A 20,512-nucleotide genomic window follows, 5' to 3' on the forward strand; every position below is an offset into this window, starting at 1 on the left:
GTTCTAAAATGGCTGTGTTTGTGCACGATTAATTTAAATTCTAAAAATTGTTGTGTGGAAAATGCTAGTGGTGGCAAGAGAGGCTATTGCCAAACCGAATGTCGAAAGGAAATGATGTGTTTGACAGTTGCTAGCAGATACAAAGATTGATGAGAGCAATGATTCTTGATAAAGTGAAATCATCAAGAAGTTATTCTTGAGTAACTTTGATCGCTCAGTTGATCTTCAAAAACTTTTTGTTCATCAGAATAAAGATTCTATTTCAACCAAAATCATCTCCAATTTACCAACCACATCAAAAAAAGCTTATGGTTTTGTTGTTGTCGAACCATGTAGTTTGATCTATGGGTTAAAATCTCTTGGTCTGATCACCCAGTGACCAGATTAATACTATTTGGACCAGAGAATAAAGATGATTAGAATAGGAAAGAGAAGAAAAAGAGGAGGAAAGGAGGTGGAAGTGGCAGAGGAGGAGAGCAACCATGTGAAAGAAAGAATAAGAAAAAGGACATTGACAGTTATTATTATTATTTTAAATGGTACTAGTACTGGATGATAAGGTTCATGCTGGTTTGTCGACTACGATGCTGGTCTGTCGACTACGAGTTTATTGGACATACAGACCCATACCGGACCTACTTCGATGAATCATCCGATGGGTTATTGTACTGGTAAATCAGTCAGTTTTTGATCGATAGCAATGGTATTTCAAACTTACTTTGATCTCAATAGACATTAATGTTGCATGGTCTAGAGAAGCAAAGATTGACACTCTCCTATGAGCCATAAAGCTCCAACTATTTCATCAAGCCAGCAAAATCATTAAATTTTGCTACTCACTATGTATTTGGTAAAACTACCTTACTGAAAATTGTAAGATGCAGGAATGTTTCAGTTGGATTGGTTAGTGTAATACATGGCAAGACAAATATGGCCTGCTTGAGATCATTTGTTAACCAGTACTGGTTGGGGTGAATGCATTCATGCTCGGCATCATCTGTAGTCGACTCTACAAGCATGCTGGCTTCAAGGATCTGTGATTCAATTTATTTTGAATGTTCTTGTTCTCGTCGTAATAGCTGTAGGGTGATACAAGTCTTTTCTTTCATCAAGTAGAGGCAGTAGCAACCGAGGTAAATTCTAGCTAATGCTTTGCTTCGCTTATTTAAACTCGAATCTTGGTAGAAATACTATACTTTACATTTTTTTCCGCCTACCACATGCCATTTTGAAGATCTATTTTATATATTAGTGGATTGTTGCCCCTAATATTTCTGATAATAGAATGTACCAAATTCCTAGTGGATTCATCTTCTGGTTTAAGATTTATCTCACAACACCTAATAGTTTGACATTTTTGGATTACGCTTTTGTGATATATCCTCCACATGCATCTTCTTGATCATTTAAATTATCCATTGTCTATATTTGGTTGAGACGCAGGTGGACTGAAAATTATAAAAATTAACATTGTTATGGTTATTATTATTACTTTTTGCTATTTGAATTGTTATGAAAGTGTTGGGAGTGATTACATGATGGTAAAAATTGATGTTTTCCTTTCTTGTGATTGGTTAGATGTTTATGGGGTGTGCATATTGATTCAGGTAACAGTAATTCATGGTTTTTGGACAGTAAGGATAGGAGGGGGTTTTAATTCACGATTCATTTCTTGTGATTGAGCTCTACGGAGGGCAACATTAACTGGTTAAACTCGGAGGCATTCTCTTATTGCTTTTTCTTAGGTCTACCTGACCTATCTAAATTATCTTTGGATATCCTTTAATCGGACTTAAACAGATTGGCTTGTCATTAGCAAGCGATTTTTTTTTTCTATTTTGAAAATTAAAATTTCTTTTATTATACTAGACTAGGAACATAGGTGTTCTATCATGGATTCACTACTAAGATATCTGTCTGATAGGTGATATTTTTGTCTACAGTTATTAGCTGTGCAGAAAAAGGATAAGATGAATATAATGAATTCATCATGTGAAAATATTCTTAGAATATTATTTATTTATTTATCTGGATAATATCTTTCCTAATCGTTTCATTTGACCAGGTTGGTATTTAAACTTATGTCGGAGGAATCTTGTTACTAAGGGTACACACATTGTGTCGATCACAAATCGGATCGATTCGAGTATCTACCTCGGCATATATCGTTTGACCAAGTTACCCAAGATCTCGAGATATTTAAACTAATTATTAATCCACAATTAGTTCAAAACTAGCTGGATTTAACTCAAATCTTAAATTAACTTGTAATTTAATTATAATCCAACCCAAGCCATGGTCGGATTGAATTTTGGTTTTTAGAACTTTGTTATTATCAATCATTAAAATCTTTACCAATTAGTCAAAATGCACGAGATCTTCTTATAACAAATATGTTACCATAAGACTCGTCACCAGTTGATGTTTCTACTTAAGCAAAAACCCCCCACCATGCCCACATATGTCTGATATATGCACTGTTCGCTTCTACTATATCCAAACGCCAAACTAAGCATTAGAAGCAACCCTCCACCAATAATAATAATCCCCCAAAACCTACCCTGTCGTTATTGTGAAGTCTTGACCATCTAGCTTATAAATATACCTTTGAATCAGCTGGTAATAAATAGCATTGAACATGCACAATTGGTCCTTAATCCTACTTAATTTGAGACCTCTCCATTTTATAATACTAGACATAAATCCTATGGACTTACGACCCGAGCTCATCAATCGGACTGAGACAGGTGGTCAAGCACATACAAAGTACTAAAAAAACTAAACTAAACTAAACCCGCTATCATTTTGTATTCAACAAAAGAAAGATGGAAATAAATAGCATCATAAACCTGAGCCCAACAAATTGCCTGCATAGTCGAAAACAAATCCTATCTGAAAGTGTAGATAAACCTAATTTAAACAAGTGAAAAACAAACAAATACAGCAAACAGATCCCCATAGTTCAAATCAATAGTCCTAAAAATTCCTTAAACCCCCCCAAAAAAAAAGATGAAAAAAAAAACAAACAAACACTTTACACATTTCATAATTAACCTTATTGACAATAAAACTCCATACAAACATGTCCAAGTTATCGACATAAACATCAACTAAGGTTTGTGCCGAGACGATGACTCAATGACCTTGTGCATATTCTTACCTCGGATTTTGGCTCTTACATGAATCTCTACATATTTTGAGCATAATCTGTGACAGTGTTCATGCATTTTGGAGAAAAAAAAAAAGTACTCCCAACAATTGCTGATTCCAACCAAAAACTACAATTACTTCTAATATTTCCCAAAGATTGCAAGTGACAAAACGTATCATGTGGACAGCAACATTGACATGGGACCTGTCAATGAGTGCAGGTCAGGCCATGACTGCTGGGGTCGAGGTTCATCAATTGATTCTGTCATGCAACATTGAAAACTCAGCAAATGTGCAATCAACAAGGACAAAAAACTCACTTCATCAAGAAGAACAAGCAACGATCGCACCCATCTTCTTGATGATATTATTAACAAGGTCAAGATTGGTGATAAATGATATCTATTCACAAAGATCGCCAGATTATTATGCAATGATTGTGGATGGTCCTCAAATGACAGTAGCCATCATCTCAATGTGTTCTATGTTAACAAGATCAAGCCTGGTAAGCATTTACTTTATATCAATTGTACCAAGATCACATAATATGACATGTAACGGCAAGAAGACTAGTTGCTCACAAGGAGTCTTAAGTGTAGGCTTGGCGCTTGTGATGTAATTGGCTCAGTTAAGTAATAAAGAAAGACCGAGTCCATAAAGAACAAAGAAGTGAAAAGTAACTTATTCTAACTTACCATCATAACATTTTTACTATCAATAAAGCCAATATAACAGACTTCTGAAAATGTTAAGACACAATTTTTTAGTCCAAGAATCCCAGATATATTGACGATCAAAATATCAAGGTCTCAAGTGATTCTTTGATGTTATTCTCAAGAGGCCAGATGAACAAATTTTAGCATTTGGTTATCACCAAGTCTCCTTGATATTCTACAAAACGAGACTGATAATTATGTATATCTCAATTGACATGTTTTATCAGATATCTTAACCTGTGATAAGCTGCTTAACTGTCGAGATGACAAAAATCTATACAAAAAATTAACAAAAGATTGCACAAAAAGATTATACAATATATACAGCATTAGATATTGGTTAAATGATACAACACATGAATTATTTGGATAAGGCCTGACTGTAGTACTCTTCAATCAAGAGATATTACCTAAATAGTTAGCCATTAGGGAAAATCTCAGCCTTTAAATTTGCAATAATTGGAACCAACAATAATCCAGTTAACATGGCTAAAGGAAATTGATTATCTTTTGGCGCAATTAACTAATAAGTACTTTAATTTACCAGTGTTGACAGTACAAATCAATGCCTACTTTTTCAAGCACAATGTGTTTTTTTGACACCATTTAATGAACATGAAGTGCCATAGTCTACAAACATAATGTATGATTGTCAAATACTCACAAGTTCATATCTAGTAGAATCCATGACATCATTAAAGAAAATTCTTTGATGCATGAAATTCTTTAACAGTAACGTAGTTAGAAGAAAAAATGTCTTGATGTTTATCTACCAAAGCTGCATATTGAACAAATAAAACAAATACCAGAAATGTGATTTGTGCCATTATGTAAAGAACCAACCGATGTGCAAAATAAAAATATAAGCATGTCAGGTTGGTTGATATGGCACAATGAAAACAAATTAGCAAAAAGCTACATCAACCAAACAAAGTGGCCAAAAAACTATTTTAAATGGCTTCATCACGAGGAACAAAACGCGCACATGATTACATAAGGGAACATGCGCCTGTTAATTCTTAATACTAATTCAATTTAGAACTTAAACTTTTTATTGTTACAAAAATAAAGACACCTACATAAACTTAAACTTAAACATGCTCCCAAAAATAAAGACACCTACTTATATCTTCAAGTGGAAGCCTCTTACCAACTCAAGAAGACTTTATTCACCATCTAAATGCTATTGCACCTGCCATCTGAAGTTCCTAGTATACGGATTATATTTAATTTTTAAAAAAAGTAGCTCGATTTATTAATAATCAAATTTGCCACATGGACAACACCAACACTAGGTTCTTAACGGCATCAAAATATTATAATAAAAAAGGGAAAGAAAAGGAGCACGGTATAAGGTGGCAGACCTACATGGCTGATTACTTCAGAAGAAAGCCACTGCGTTCAAGTCCATCTAGGATTGCCACAAAACCTCAGATTGGTTTACAAGGCTGAACTTTGATCTTAACCTGCATACAAACAATCTCACAGAACTCTCTTCAAGTAACACCACATGATGTGATACTTTTATTCCTCATTGGGGTGGGGTAACTCCACTATTTCCTAGACCCATCTTCTGCCCCAACTCAGTAAGCTGTTCAACAAATTCAGTCCCATTAAGGAGCTCTGTAGTCCCATAAATCACATGTTTGACTGGCTGTGAGCGCTGTGCCAGCTCCATTAAACTTCTATATTCGACATAATTCCCTCCACCTATCATGAAAACAATCGCTTCCTTGAAGGGTCCCTTCAATTGCACTCCAGATCCCGTCTTTGGAGCCCGTGGATCAAAGATAAGATAAGAATCAACCTCCGGATTTGGCTTCCCTTCCATCAAGTCCTCCACTGTCCTTGTTAGTGCCAGCTCTCTCCCTCCTGACAAGAGATTCTTCATCCCTGCAGTCACAGCACTAATGGACTGCCCATAAAGTTTCTCAGCCCAATCCACAATGTTGCTCCTGCTACTAGAGCTTGCTGAGGCTGTCAATTGTGCATTCAAAGACTTTATTTTTTTTACATAATGAAATGCACGTGTATCCACCTCAGACTCCCTCAATGCCGTCTCTATCGATTCCACTTCAGCTTGTGGTGTGGTCTCCAAAGAAAGAAGATAAGCTATTGCAAGACGAACCTTATCTGCCTTAGTACCTTTCCCTCTGAGAAGACTAAGCAATGCACTCCTATCTACACTTCCTTTGGTCAGCATATCAGTTTCAAGGGTGCAGTAAGCATCCAAAGACCTCTCCTTGATCTCACCCAAAAGGACAGTTGCAATGTTAGTGTGTTTGTCGATTATCATTTTCCGTTCTGTAAGCTCAGGAAGTGAATTAATTGCATTCGCCAAATGCTTTGTATCGCCAATATGATATGTCCCTTCAAACTCAGCCCCATCCTTCCCAGCAGTACGCCTGTTCACTTCATCGGCATCCTGCTTGTACTTGCTCAACTGGATCTCAATCTCCTCTGCTACCTTCTGAAATGGAGACCAACTATTAGCGACCCAAAATGGATCAGAGTCATCCAACTCATATGACTTCACGGCAGACTTTTCTGCAGGCATTGTCACCCTGTTGAGCTTTATCCCCAGTACATCGTGAATGAGTGGGCGGTAGTTCCAATCATGCTGGATCCCAACTGACAGTTCAAAATTCCGATCGAACAAACAGAGGATCGGACGCTGGAATGAGCTCGTAAGACCAGCACCCTCCATGAAAAGATTGTTTCTGGTGACCAAATGATCACGCAAACGAGCATCCAGGGCAGATGCAACCATCTCGGCTGGGCCACCGCGGGCACACCGAATTACCGGGACAACTCCAAGCGTGGCAAGCACGCAGAACAACCCGCTGACTATTTTCTCCAAGATGTCCTCGATCTCGCGCTCCCCAGCGGAGGGATCGTTGATCTGGACGTAGGTCTTCGGCTGAGCGAGCGAGAAGAAGCCGTTCTCGAGCGAGACGAACTCGAGATACTCGTCATAGACCTTGGAAATCCGGTGGACGGCGTCCTTCTCAAGGGTCCTTCGCGCGAGATCCTCGAGGAGGGGGCGAGGGAGGGAGGAAGAGAAGTTCAGGTGGAAGGAGTCGTAGAGGCCGCGGCCGGCGTCGGCGGCGATCCGTTCAACGTTGTCGGGAGTGGCACGGACGAAGTAGATGGCGGGGACATCGGGCACCTTCTGGCGCTCCTTGTCGATGCCGAAGTAGAGGGTGACTCCATGCTTCCGGAGGTCGTTGACGCGGATCAGCGGAGAGAGGACGCCGCGACAGAAGGCATCCATGATCAGGATCTTGTACACCTCCTCATTGGCGCCGGCGCCCGACGAGATCCCACCGCCGGGGTTCGGCGGCTGGTTCAGATTGAGCATCCGGACGATGTGATCTACCGAAATAACCGGATCAAAGATCGAAAATACGATCAAAAAGGAAGAAATGATTGAGATCCGGGGAGGAGAGACGGAGGCTTACTGGTTTGCTTCTGCCGCAGATTAAGCGCCATGGATGAGCGGAATCGAGAGGTCGTCCCTCAATCTACGACTATGGCTTGCAGAGATCGGCTTCGAATCGACGAAGAACTGTAGATGTAGGGTTATTGCTTGGATCTCGGAGCAGCGGAAAGGGGCGGAGTGCGTCGTTTCCTGCTGCAACCGACGGGGTTGAGCCTTTGGGGCAAGGAAACTGAATTCGGATCAGCAACGCGAAGGCTGACGATCATAAGTTACTGCGCGAATCTCAAAGAATAGCCGACGCGGATCATGCATTGGAATGGGCCGTAAGCCCACGTACGTTTCTCCTGTGGATTAGATTCTTATTAGACCAACTGAGTGTAGGATTACATTTTGGAAATTTAAAATAGTTAAAGTCACAAAAAAACTTAGTTAAAAAATACTATAATGGAATGTGTAATAAATCCTCCAATTTAAGCATATTTATTTTTATTTCTTTTTTTACTAATAAAATTTATAAAATAAATATTTAACAATTCATATTAGGTGATATATTATCTTTATCAATAAATTAAATAAATATGAAGATTCTTTGTTTTCGTTCCTCGCTAAGTCAAGCTTAGTAGTAGGAGCAACAAGGAATTGTATTAGCTTAAAAATTATAATAATTTATGTTATAACTCTGATTCAAACTTAGTTCATGGAATTATCCTTCTTTAGTAGACGGAGATTTCGTCGAAGGAGAAATCTAAAAATGGATGTAGGTCACGCTGATCGAATCACTCGTTAAAAGCATTACAGACGTACCACGATTTGAGAAGCTAAAATATGCCTTTTGTGTTATTTAATGAAACGGAAAATTTTCTTTATGTCCGCATATGAATCCCTATGCATTCATCAGATCTGCCGTTCGATCTCCCTGAGAACTGCATCCTATCCGTCCACTATCGTTTACACCCCATCGCCACGGCTCGCAAGCCACCACGTACTCTCGCGCCCTTAGTAATCCAAATGGACGGTAGAGATTACGACAGCATAGCGAATTCTGTGATTTCGCACGCATACATAGCATTGTCCCGCCCAAATCGAGCGCAAGTTTCGACTAGCCCTAAATCTCTGTCTCTCTCTCTCTCTCTCTCTCTCTCTCGCTAGCCGTGAGCCCGCGATGGCATTTCATTGAGGTATGGACAGATCGATTAAGCCAATTGTCGTTTCCACTTTAGTTTTGTTTCTTTGAATTATTTCTCCGCACCTTCTCGCAAGAATGATCGGTTGGCTTCTTGTAGTTATCCAAGAGTTTGTGGGTATTGCCTTGCGACAGTGCATTTTGTTTTCTGGCGTTTCTGTTTGTAGTAGGAAGATGTTAGTTTTGTTGAATTAGGTGCCCACATTGCCGATTGAGGTTAGATCGTTGTTTGTTATGTTTATTTTCTCACTGCAAGTTCGGCACTTTGTTGTTCTCTTTTGTGATTCAGTTTGAACAAATATGTTTTGTGCTCTTGATCTCCGTAAAGATTCTTAGTTTTCTTGGTTTAGGTATCCACGTTTCCAGTTGAAGTAAATTCTTTTGGGGGTGTTCTGTATTTTCTTAGTGCAAGTTCTGAGGATTGTAGAAACCGCGGGTTCCTTTTAGTAAGCAAGGGCCTTGATTTGTATAGGCTTATGTCAAGGCGCTGGTGGTGTGTTTGTACCAAGTGTACCGACGAGCTGACAGCGGTGACAGTGGGAGCAGAGGGCAAGTGACACAAGGGAGGTGTGAATGAGAGATGTGAAAAGAAATTGCATGCGCGAGTAGGTTTCTTTAGGGTTAAGAAGTAATAAAAAAGAACCGGACTTACCGTGTGATAAGCCCTTTATGGCACCTTGATCGCCCAAAAAGGAATGGTCCATGATTTGATTTATGTCCAAATTAATTAATAGTGGTTGTGTATACAACATAGTCAAAATAAAAAAGGTCTCATGGAAGATTAAGAGTCAATAAAATTTATCGTTGATCTATCACCTAGATGTTGATCCTTAAACTTCATAGATTCTAGCCCAACCAAGTTTAAGCGAGGGAGGGTCTTCAATGATATATCTATCTTAATGAATGTTATAAAAGTTCACGTAACCAAGGATCATATGCTTAAAATTCTTTTAGGTTTTGGTAAAGTCTAGAAAGAGTGGGAGATGATGATTGTGCCATGGGGAAAGATTTTCATCTCAAAGGCATCAATAAGTACAATGAACCAAGAGAACCTAACATCCTGCGATAATAATTTTTAGACAACTAGCAAGTCACAGATTACTAGTTTGATTTATACTTCTTGCATTTTCAAACTTTTTCAGTGTCAACACCTTTTCCATAACTAGTTGGCAAACATTTCTTTCTCTTGGTTTCTTTCTTATATGCACCTAACTAGCTTGATTTTCATCTTAGTGAACTTGTTCATTACGTTATCTGCAAATAACTTTATTGAACAACAAGAGTCTTGTGACATTTTTAGTTAGTTGAAATATGTACCAGGAAAATCTATTTCCACAGAGGCTATTAGAAGTTCTACCAAGAAGCTTGTAAAGTTTTAAGGAGTAATGTATCATTTTAGCTTGACATATGTGATGTATCATTGATTTTCCTCGCGAGAGTCTATTTGTGGATTGTCCTTCTATAGTATTACTACATCCAATTGATACACTGGTATGATCTCTGATCTTGTTCTTTCTTTATAAGCTAGCTGTTACAGTTATCCATTCTAAATCCACTGTAGCTATTCTAGCATAAATATGCATTTTTGTCTAAGCAAAAAAGGAATAAAGACTATGTGCATTTCAAGCCCTGGTATGTTGTTCATAGTATGCATTTCTTACCCTGGTAGATTGTTACTGGTCTAACATTTTTTTATTCTTGGTTGATCTAAACAAGCTTAAAAACTAGAACCATGCTGTAAGTATCGGGGAGATAGTATAGGTCTTGGTATATCATATTTCTTCTTACATGATTCTTCTGTTCTCTTTTCAGCTTTCTAGAATTTGTGGGTCTCATCTATTAATGGGCTCCTTCTGTTAAAAAAATTATAGTTTATTAATCCTATAGACTAGTGGGTCTCATCTATTACCATTCAGTTGCATTCATCCTATCATTGTTGGGGAGAAGCTAGTTAATTATTCAATCAAGACCTCCACTATCGACTAGTGAGGTTGGCCCAATGCTTGATGCCCCCTGCAATGTGAGGTATTGGGAGAGCCAATGTACAACACATCATTACCTCACAAGCAGAATCATAGAATTTTAAATTTGATAGTATACAAAAATTAAGGAAAATAATGGACAGTTGAAAGATAATATGATGGAAGCTAAAGATACTTTGAAGTAAGATTAGGATATAAGATTTTACTGGAGAGACTGGAAGAATATGCTTGGTGATGTGGCACCATAGGAACAGAGGTAAAAAATCAAGAAATTTTCTTCTCTTTTGTTTCTCCTTCTTTCATGGTTTCCACTCTTTATATGTGTGTGTGTGTGTGTGTGTGTACATATATATATATATGTATATATGTACATATACATATATATGTATATATGTACATATACATATATATGTATATATGTACATATACATATATATGTATATATGTACATATACATATATATATATATGTACATATGTACATATACATATATGTACATATACATATACGTACATATATAGCAGTGGTCATTAACAGATGTCATATCATAATGTGCTGTCAAAATTCAGAATGCAATCGTATGCAAGTGGTTCACTGTATCAAGCTTGATATGCATTATTGCCATTTCTCAAACATGTCTTGCAATGTGTTCGAACAGTTAATTTTCGAGAGTGAGAACCTACTTCCAAGCAATCTTAATATACTGAATTTTAAGTGTCACATTATGTGTGGTCGGTAGCTAATATCTTTGCATTATGACCGGTTCTATCCTTAAGTATATGTTTGTTTAATTATATAGTGTACATAAAGACAGTATGAACATAGACAATATGGCAGGATGAAACTATATAGACATGCTTAATTGGACAACAAAGGCTTCTTTAGATTCAATTAGTCAGTTTTGATTTGTTACATTGTTAGCGAATGTTACCTTTTCTCCAGAACCAAAGTTTAAGGTTAACATTCTGGAAAACATTGACTCATCTAACTTGATCAGTCTACTCATGTTATTTTAAATAAACTTCAGCTCACCTATAATTCCTTTTTAATAACTATTCACTATTCCTGTGTTCATGTATGGGAACTAATAGTTTTACTCATTATTTTTCCATCAATACATGTAAATATATGCAAAGGGAATTGATAGATTTCCTGTAGGCCAGACATTGTCGTGTGTAACACATTGCATGAGTATAAGTATGAATGCAATAGTAGAACACAATATCATATCAACTTCATGTTACTGTAATAAGAAGGTATTGCATTGACTATTCAGAAACTTGTCTTAAGATAAACGACAAGCCAAGAATCAAAATCAGTTATACATCAAACATATTCCTATGTAGTTCAAGAAAGATGGTTAAGTTGTTTTCAAAAATCATGAACTAGAAGCTGAATATATGATATTGATAATGAAAAGTTACTGGGACTTGCTATAATTTGTGTAGATATCTACTTTGGTAAATCCTATAATTGAGCAAATTTACACTTGGAATTGAAACAAGATATTTTACATGCATGAACAGCAATGAATAAATTTCTTTTGCAATGTAATGGCCTATTAGTTCAATGAAATCTAAATTTTGATCTAAGACTTAAGTACAATTGGAATTTCCAAGTCAAACTTTAATGAAAATGCAGTTCTTCATTGAGGTCTCATTTTACATTTACTTGACAAGTCAACAACTGAATCCAACAATAAAAGAAGTTTTAGATTCAAAAGTTTGCCAAGTTGAAGTTCTTATTGTGCTGTATATTGAAGATCCAATACATGTTTTAACAACTTCAACTCTCAAACTATAGCAGAAATATTTGCATGCTGTGAACACTTTTAAATGTATATTTACATGACAATGTTGACCATCTTTTTGTCATCAATGTGTCTCATTTCATACTCCTCTAACATTAGTAACTAATATTTCTCAAGATCATCAACTGCGTGAACAGCAAGCCAAGATTGACAATAGCAAAAAGTGAACCCAGAAACTGAGTGCTTGTTTAATTATTAAAAAAATGTTTCTTTCAGAAGTTTCTTAGCAAAATGAAAGATACTAAAAATTATGTTTAATAATTGGAATCAAAAAATATTTTTCTTAGAAAACTAGTTTTTATTTTTTCAAAAGAAATTGTATGATCTTCAGAAAGTATATGAAAACTAGTTTTCCTATTCTTCCTAAATGTCTCTTTACTTTGCAAAGTCTATCATCATCATCAATTCATCATTGTTGCTGTAGTTGTTGTCTGAGCAAGCTGTAGCAGTTATGTTGTCAGTTAAATGATAGAACTTGTACAATTACTGAACAGACAAGCATCAATATCTGCTGTAGCCACCAGTAAGGCAAGCAACATATGTCGCCACATTTGACAAGTCAAGCGGCAGTTATGGCTGCACCGCCATATGCTGACCTCACAAACAGCAGCAACTGGGCATCTTTAAAAGGGATCATAAGAGGAGGAGGGAGGAGGGGGTTGGGGTTTGTCGGGGCATTTTTAATAGGGACCAGACAAGACGAAGAGATATGAAGGGGGGAGTGAGGGGTGGAGATCTTGTTAGACCACTTGGAGTTCGGAAAAGAATTGGCATATGATTTGACATATTTGGTCTATTGAGGGCTTTATAGTGTTTAGGACTGTAGCACAGAAGATGTAATTCATTTTAAATGGCCTCTCCTTGGTGCAATGAAAGTACCTTGTGCTTGCCTTGCTGGGTACTTGAGTCAGGTGTGTCGAGTCAATGTTGCTGTAAGCTGATTTTTTTTATTGAGATCTTGGCAGAGTAACTTGATCTTGTATTTTGTGTTTTATTTTCATGCTTAGCCAAAGAGACCATAGATTATGTGTTTTCAGTTCTGAGTATTCAGGGCAGTCTTTAATGGGGTTTTCTCTGTAGAATATGCCTGTCTGTCTTCATCTTTTGTCATATTTATCTTTTTGAAATATGTGATTTTGTTGAACTTACAATGATGAGAGCTGTTTCTGTGGCTTTTTTGTCAAGAAATAATTAAGCATGCCGACTCTGGAGCTGCTTTGAGGCCATTTTCTCTGGCCCTTCAGCTGTCCATTTGTTGGTGGAAGTTTTCTTGATATATCAAACTTTCAGTCTGTGGATTTTCCGATTAGCTTCTGTGTATGCTGAGTGAGTGAGAACCTGACATTATTATGTTGAACTTCCAATGATGAGAGCTGTTTCTGTGGCTTTTTTGTGTCTAGAAATAGTTAAGCATGTTGACTATGAAGCTATTTTGAGGTCATTTTCTCTGGCCCGTCAGCTGTTTTCCATTTGTTGGTGGAAGTTTGCATAATATATCTAATTTTCATTCACTGTTTTTGTCCCACTAGCTTCTGCTTGTGCTGAGTGAGTAGGAACCTGACATTTCTTATGAAAATTTATTAATGATTGATAAGTTCAATGAGTGCAGATTTGTTAGTGGAAGTATGATGCCTGTGGGGGACGAACAAATTCTCTTGGCTAAGAAAGTGGCTTTAAGGGAGTTGCCAAATGAATCTAAGAACATAACTAACAAGCCACTTTTGACCTCTCTTCCCAAGGATTGTGGGAAGGGATTAACCCATGAATCTGGGAAGGTGGTTGGAACCAAGAGGCAGCAACCTGATGGTCCACCTAGTCCTTCCGGTAATCTGCCCCAAGTAAAAGTTTCTCCACTTGCAAATCTGGTGTATACACGTAGGAAGCTTGAGACTGAACAAGGCAAGATGGGTGCTTGTGTCTATATCGATCATGCTGAATCTCCAGAATTAAGGAAGCTAAGCAGTAACTGCACAAAAAGGCTTAATATGCAGAAAGAACTGATTCAGGAGCCTAAGGTGGTTTCTTCTTTATCATATGTTTCTGATGCAATTACATCCCCGGCCACATCGTCTATGGGGCTATCATTTCCCCATTCACATGGGAAATCCATCTCTAGATTGGCAGGTCCAGAACCACAAGATTCGGCCATTGCTGCTGAGTGTCCTTTTCTTGCCGATCCTCACAAAGTGCATAAGGTTGGAAAGACAGGTTCCTTAGGCTGCAGATGTTCCTAAAGACCTGTGATCAGTCATACCAGGAAGATTATATCCAAAGTAATTTGCATTTAGATTATGGCATATTACAATAAATCTGAAAAAGTTTTTTATATTGCAAGCTTCTTAATTGATCTGCTGATTGTATCAGTGCTACGATCTTTATCTGCCATTGGCCGGAGTAGGCATGCTGTTGAATTGGAGAAAAGAGCCATACATCTCTTGTTGGAGGAAGGTGATTCAGATGTTTAGTAAAATGTTTGTAGTACTAATCTGTTAATAATTCCATGTAAAAGCTGTTTTACCTTAACAGTTCTCTCTTAACATGGCCCTAGACTGCTGTTTTGTTTATTGATTATTGGGGGAATGCAATGCATTTCTTGTGACAAATTATGATGTATCTGTTAATTTTCTGCAGGGAAGGAGTTGCAACGTATGAAAGCTCTGAATGTTCTTGGCAAATCTCAACCAAATGATCATGCATCCATTCTAAGTCAGACACCTCTCGCGAGCAGAGCTCCAGAGCGGTAAATACTTCCCATTCGAGTGTGAAAGAGAATGTACACTTAAGGAATTTTCATATCCATCTACTGTGCAGGAACCTTGTGCAGTTATTTTAGTTAGATTACAGCATGAAGTTTAGATTAATGCTTGTTGTTCCATCAGATTTTGTAAACTTAAGCCATGGGTTTGTGTAAGTAACTTGTAGATGCTTATTATCAGATAATAAGTACCCTAATTTCATTTACGTGCTCTTTGATTGACAATATCAGCATTCTGTGGGTTATGTACTTTGATCTGCATCTTGGCCATGATTCAAAATGTTTGTATACTTCTTATGTTCTAAATGCCAAAATGATTGCCTAGATATTACATTGCAAATGGAGATATTTCCTATCAGGTTGTCTTGGTTACATAATGATGTCAATGTACCTTCTTTTGAGGATGATGCAAATCTAACTTGGAACATTTTCTAAGCAAGTGGAAGCTGAGCACTAGTCTTAACTTTTTCATCTCTTTAAGACCTATAAAGTCTCATGGCTTATGGTTCTCTATGAAATGATAGTGTGTTTAATTTCAAACAATATTAACAGAGACAAGTTTAAATATGTATATTATAGTTTGACATTGTTGATCTTAAGCCAATTGCTCTCCTTCCTGGTATTTGTTTGCTTAACACAAGCCAATTAGCAAGTCAACCCCAAAGCACTTGATGAGGTTTCAACTTGTGGGCAAGCAAAAGTCTTGGTCTTTTGATTCTGAAACTTTTTTATCTTAAAGTGTCACAAAATTCAAATCACTTGTGGTCAACCCTCCCCTTTTGTGGTCATTGCACCTCATCTTCTCATGGGAGGATCAAAAGGCCATCATTACTCGTGGAGAGAAGGGGGGAGACAGATTCATTCAGTGGAGAAGAGACCCTAAAGTTCAGAGCTGACTGTTGACTTCAATGAAGTTTTACTTTTTAGTCTTCCAAGAATAAGGTTCACTATACAATTGTTCATTGAATTCTGCATTCTATATTTTTTTTAATACTTTGATGCAAGAGTCAAACCACTAACCCACAATTCATGGTATGGAGTCTTGTCCAAGAATTCTGCTGGCCTCACAAATCTTGATTCTGTGTTTTTTCTGGCTTGACTATAGTCAACAAAAGAAATTTCCATTGTGATGATTGGAGGTTTGGAACCCTTAAAAGTTATACAGATTCAAAAAGAAGCCATGCCTTCAGTTTTCAGGAAGTCATCAATGAAGGTTGACTTCGTGAAAAAACAACATTGCAGTACTTGTACTACATAAAAAGGAAGGCACTGCTCTTACAAGTGAAGAACACTCTTTTATCTTCTACAATTCCATATGTTAAATAATCAAAGTACAAACCAAAACCCTCATTTTATTGTCAGATTTGAGTCACCAATGTCGAATAAATCATTGCCAGAAGAACCACAATCAGAACTACAACATACAAAACTATCTGACTGATTTTTACAGGAAAAATTCCCATTTAACTGAAGCTTGTGCCACCATCTGTCTCTTGGATTTCATGCTTCGGATGAAGCGGTGAATGGTTGCATGATGAAAGATGGCTGCGACTGCCAGCCACAGTCTGCCGGGATACATTGTTAGCCGCTTTAGATCTACCTTTCGTGGCTTCGATCTGCTCCAGTGTCTCAACAACTTCTTTCATGGATGGGCGGCTTCTAGGATCATTAGCAAGACATTTTAGAGTGAGCTGAGCTGCCTGAAGAGCCCCCTTTGAGGGGTACTGTCCCTCAAGCCGAGGGTCCATTAGTCGTCCCAACTTTCTCCGATCGGCTAACAACGGCTTCGCGTATGCCACCAAATTGTGTTGATTACTTGGACGATTAGAGTCAAGAGCTCGCTGACCAGCGAGCATCTCCAGTAGCACAACTCCGAAACCATACACATCACTCTTCACATACAAATGACCTGGATGAACAAAGGCAACTTGTTAACATCATGAATGATGCACATTCCGACCATAAGAAATAACAAGTATCATACAAGATTGTAGAGTCCAAAATATCTAACAATTCCATTCACGAAAAAGAGTTCTTATCTAATGATAATAAGTAGTGGTTGAGCTTTTGAGCCACGGTAATGCTGATAATTAATGACTTTTGAGCCACGGTAATGCTGATAATTAATGACCTTTGAGTCACTGAAAGTTTCTATAATCCTATATTGACAGAGACCTCATGCATTAGTTGTACACATTGCGTCTTCCATTTATAATAAAGCAGCTTTTCATCACTATTCGCGATGGGCAAATTTGAATGTTTGAATAGTGAAGCTTATGATGTGGCTCACTTACAGAGGACTACAAATTGCCATTTGAGAATGTGACGAACATTCTGATTTCTAGTTGAGTACTCAGAACTATTGGTTTGCGTAAGATATGTAGTGATTACAGCGAGCAGAAATACTCGATGATACATACCAGTTGCGACATACTCTGGTGCCGCATATCCAAAAGTGCCCATGACACGAGTGGTGACGTGCGAGTCTCCATCAGTTGGCCCATGCTTTGCTAGACCGAAATCCGAGAGTTTCGCATTGTAGTTCTTCACAGGGAGTAAAACACATAATCAGATCACTGACTTTAAAGAAGCATATGGATTTCTGAAAGGAAGAGTGTTACCGAGTCAAGGAGGATGTTAGAAGCTTTGAAGTCGCGGTAGATGACCTTCTTTTCTGATGCATGTAAGAATGCAAGGCCATGAGCTGCGTCTATGGCTATCTTCAGCCTTAGGCTCCAAGAAAGTGGCTCAAATGTTGCTCCTCCTGTGCTCAGAAAAGAAATGGTCTTCTCAAATACTTTATAGACTAATTCGATGCAAATGATTTCTTAGACTCTTTTAATACTTATGAACAATAAAGATCATGTGTTCACTTCTAAGGATATACAAATCTTGACGGAGTGGGGTTTGATCTTGATCACATAATGTATAAGTTCTAGCATTAGCTGAATATTTTGTCTTAATTGATTCAGGGAGCTCTAAATATAACCTTTTTTATTTAAACGACAGGAAGTCCTATATATCCCTTCATTTTTAAGTACCGAAATAAAATGCTTAATTACTGAGGTAACATACTTTAAGTATCGTAATGAAAGAACATAATTTGACAGAATCTGTCTTGAAGAGAAGAAAAAAAAGAAACAACATGCTTTAGTCGTTATCATTACGGCATTAGACGATAGGCTTACCACTTTCATATTATTGCTATGAGATATCAGAAAAGCGGCTAGCATTATCGTCAAATCTCATTTACTCACACCAGTATCATGCATAGCTTGATGTGGCCATGTTTATAAATCTCAGTAATGTGGAATTGCAAGGTAAAATATTTCAAAGAAAAAAAGAAAAAGATATTGCGTATCACTGGTATTCAAAGGCTATTAATTCTATAATCTTTGAATTAGTAGAAAGTTCAGCATCTTCATAAAACTCACTTCTGAAGAGGTGGTTCTCCAAGCTGCCCTTCGCCATGTACTCGTATACAAGAAGAAGCTCCACGTCCTCCCAGCAATAACCCAAGAGCTTGACGAGGTTGGGATGCGAAAGCCTCCCTAGAAAGTCCACTTCGGACTGCAGTTTGAAGTAACAGATTTATTTTTTAGCTGGATTAAGTAGAATGAACACAAGAAACGGAAATCATTTTCTTCTCAAGATACCGACGGACAACTGCAATTATCATCGGTAGCATACAAGAGTGTGTATATGGTGTTTTCTCTTTATTATTCACATAAAACATATCTTCTTTCTTTTCACCCTTTTTCTTCGGATACTCCCTAAATGCTGAAATCAAAATGTTCAGCTGTGTAAAGGATGCCGAGATTTGGATAGAGAATCCTTATTAAACAGGAGTGTTGTTTTCAATGCATTAAAGATATAACTGATATCTATCTATCAAACCATACTTTTTGACAATGATTCTTGTGCTTAATTTGCGATAAAAGTGTAGTAGTATTCAATCCAACTGAGCTTAATTTGTCTTACAGTTAAGAAACTTCAAAATAAACGTTGAAAATTAAGCAAAAAATAATGCTACCGGTTGGTATACATGAAACAAGAAAGGAAATAATGTACATACGCTTAAGTGTTATGTAGATACGATCGTACTGCAAATACATTGGTCCGATGACGGTATAGCAGATCCACTTGTCAAGCCAAGGATTTAGGGTTCAAAACCTTAGAGTGATGGTATGTATCAGCCCCATTTACGAACGATAAATGGAATCAAAATCTCATATCAAATCTTGTGTTCACCATTTACCATTTGCGAAAAAAAGGGAAAAGTATATAGCAAATACGGGTTAATTAAAATGCGCAAGTGGAAGAACATTATTTCGACTAGTAGAAGACCAAACAAGTATCAAAACTAAATATGGTGGATTCTACCTCTATTTAAGCTTAAAGACAATTACCTGCCATTGCTCTAACCCTTGCACACTCTCATGGTTCAATTTCTTGACAGCAACCACCATGCCAAGTCCACTCTTTGCAGGATTCAAAGTCTTCTCATCGACCCATCCCTTGTACACTATCCCAAATCCACCTTCACCAAGAACCTTATCATGCTTGAAGTTTCCTGTGGCAGTCTTCAGCTCCGCAAACGTGAACACTCGAAGATTTGGCACCTCCAGGATCCGACCCTCGCGAAGTTCCCCGTCGGCGCTTGCGAAACTGCTGTTGGACCGACCAAAGTGGCTGCTGTCGAAGGTCGAGAGCTTCTCGGTGTTGGCACTACTACTGGCCTTTGATCTCCAGTGCCCTGCAATTCCAAGACAGGAAGACATTGAAATGGAGACAAAACAGGTCATCTTTCTCTCAGCAACACCCAGATGTGTCCATAAGCGACGAAAGGGACAGTAAAGTCGGAGAAGGAATTGCAGATATATGTGAATCTCCAGGTCAAAAATCAAATCTTGATTGGGAATTCCAGGACTCTTTTAAGTTTGTGGAGAGCATCGAAAGTAGAACAAATTAAATAAGAACAAACTAATCTTGCAGCAGTCGCACCAAACCAAGCCAAATTACAACACAGCATCACAAGAAGAAGAAAAGCTTTCATCCTCTCCAATCCGACCAGGGGAAGATACAGATTAGAGACACAAATACAAGGCCAGAAAGGGAAAGTGAACGAAAAGTAGGAAGCCATAACCAAATCAAGATAAACAAAAAGGTAACCTTTTTTCGCTTGAAGAAGCTTATGTGTTTCTTTTTTCTGATCCAGTAACACATACCCGGACTGGATGGCCTGGTGTCAGGAGGAGTACTCTGAGATCTTGCAGGGAAAGTGAAGCAATTCCCCATTCCCGACTCTGCCGGCCTCACCCTCCCTTCCTCCACTTCTCTGCTGTGCCTTCTGTCTCCCGGGGAGAGAGAGAGCTGAAAACAAGAGCACAGCAGGGGAAAGAGTCAGGAAGAAGGCCGAGAGTGGGGAAATTGGAGGAATGGGAAAGAGAAAGGTTGGCGCAAGTGCTGCCGCT

The 20,512-nt window shown here is 37.9% G+C and overlaps 2 protein-coding genes and 1 pseudogene across 3 annotated transcripts; 1 reads left to right on the forward strand and 2 right to left on the reverse strand.

Moving 5' to 3' along the window:
* Positions 1-5,158: 5,158 nt before the first annotated feature.
* On the reverse strand, positions 5,159-7,537 carry LOC135632593 (SEC1 family transport protein SLY1-like). Its single transcript, XM_065141210.1, has 2 exons — positions 7,328-7,537; positions 5,159-7,241 (listed from the first exon to the last, which is right to left on the reverse strand). Exons 1-2 carry the CDS (start codon positions 7,356-7,358, stop codon positions 5,398-5,400), a joined length of 1,875 nt encoding a protein of 624 aa, XP_064997282.1. The 5' UTR covers positions 7,359-7,537; the 3' UTR covers positions 5,159-5,397.
* A 5,457-nt stretch (positions 7,538-12,994) lies between these two features.
* On the forward strand, positions 12,995-15,244 carry LOC135638059 (uncharacterized; annotated as a pseudogene). The gene is made up of 3 exons (XR_010496489.1): positions 12,995-14,556; positions 14,648-14,731; positions 14,915-15,244. The product of XR_010496489.1 is annotated as an uncharacterized LOC135638059 (transcript).
* A 1,069-nt stretch (positions 15,245-16,313) lies between these two features.
* On the reverse strand, positions 16,314-20,512 carry LOC135632604 (probable serine/threonine-protein kinase PIX13). Its single transcript, XM_065141221.1, has 6 exons — positions 20,267-20,512; positions 19,448-19,794; positions 18,473-18,608; positions 17,660-17,802; positions 17,459-17,582; positions 16,314-16,947 (listed from the first exon to the last, which is right to left on the reverse strand). The coding sequence occupies exons 1-6, from the start codon at positions 20,334-20,336 to the stop codon at positions 16,502-16,504; spliced, it is 1,266 nt and encodes a 421-aa protein (XP_064997293.1). The 5' UTR covers positions 20,337-20,512; the 3' UTR covers positions 16,314-16,501.

The sequence above is a fragment of the Musa acuminata genome, chromosome BXJ1-3 (genome assembly GCF_036884655.1).
Source record: "Musa acuminata AAA Group cultivar baxijiao chromosome BXJ1-3, Cavendish_Baxijiao_AAA, whole genome shotgun sequence".
Lineage (NCBI taxonomy): Eukaryota > Viridiplantae > Streptophyta > Magnoliopsida > Zingiberales > Musaceae > Musa > Musa acuminata.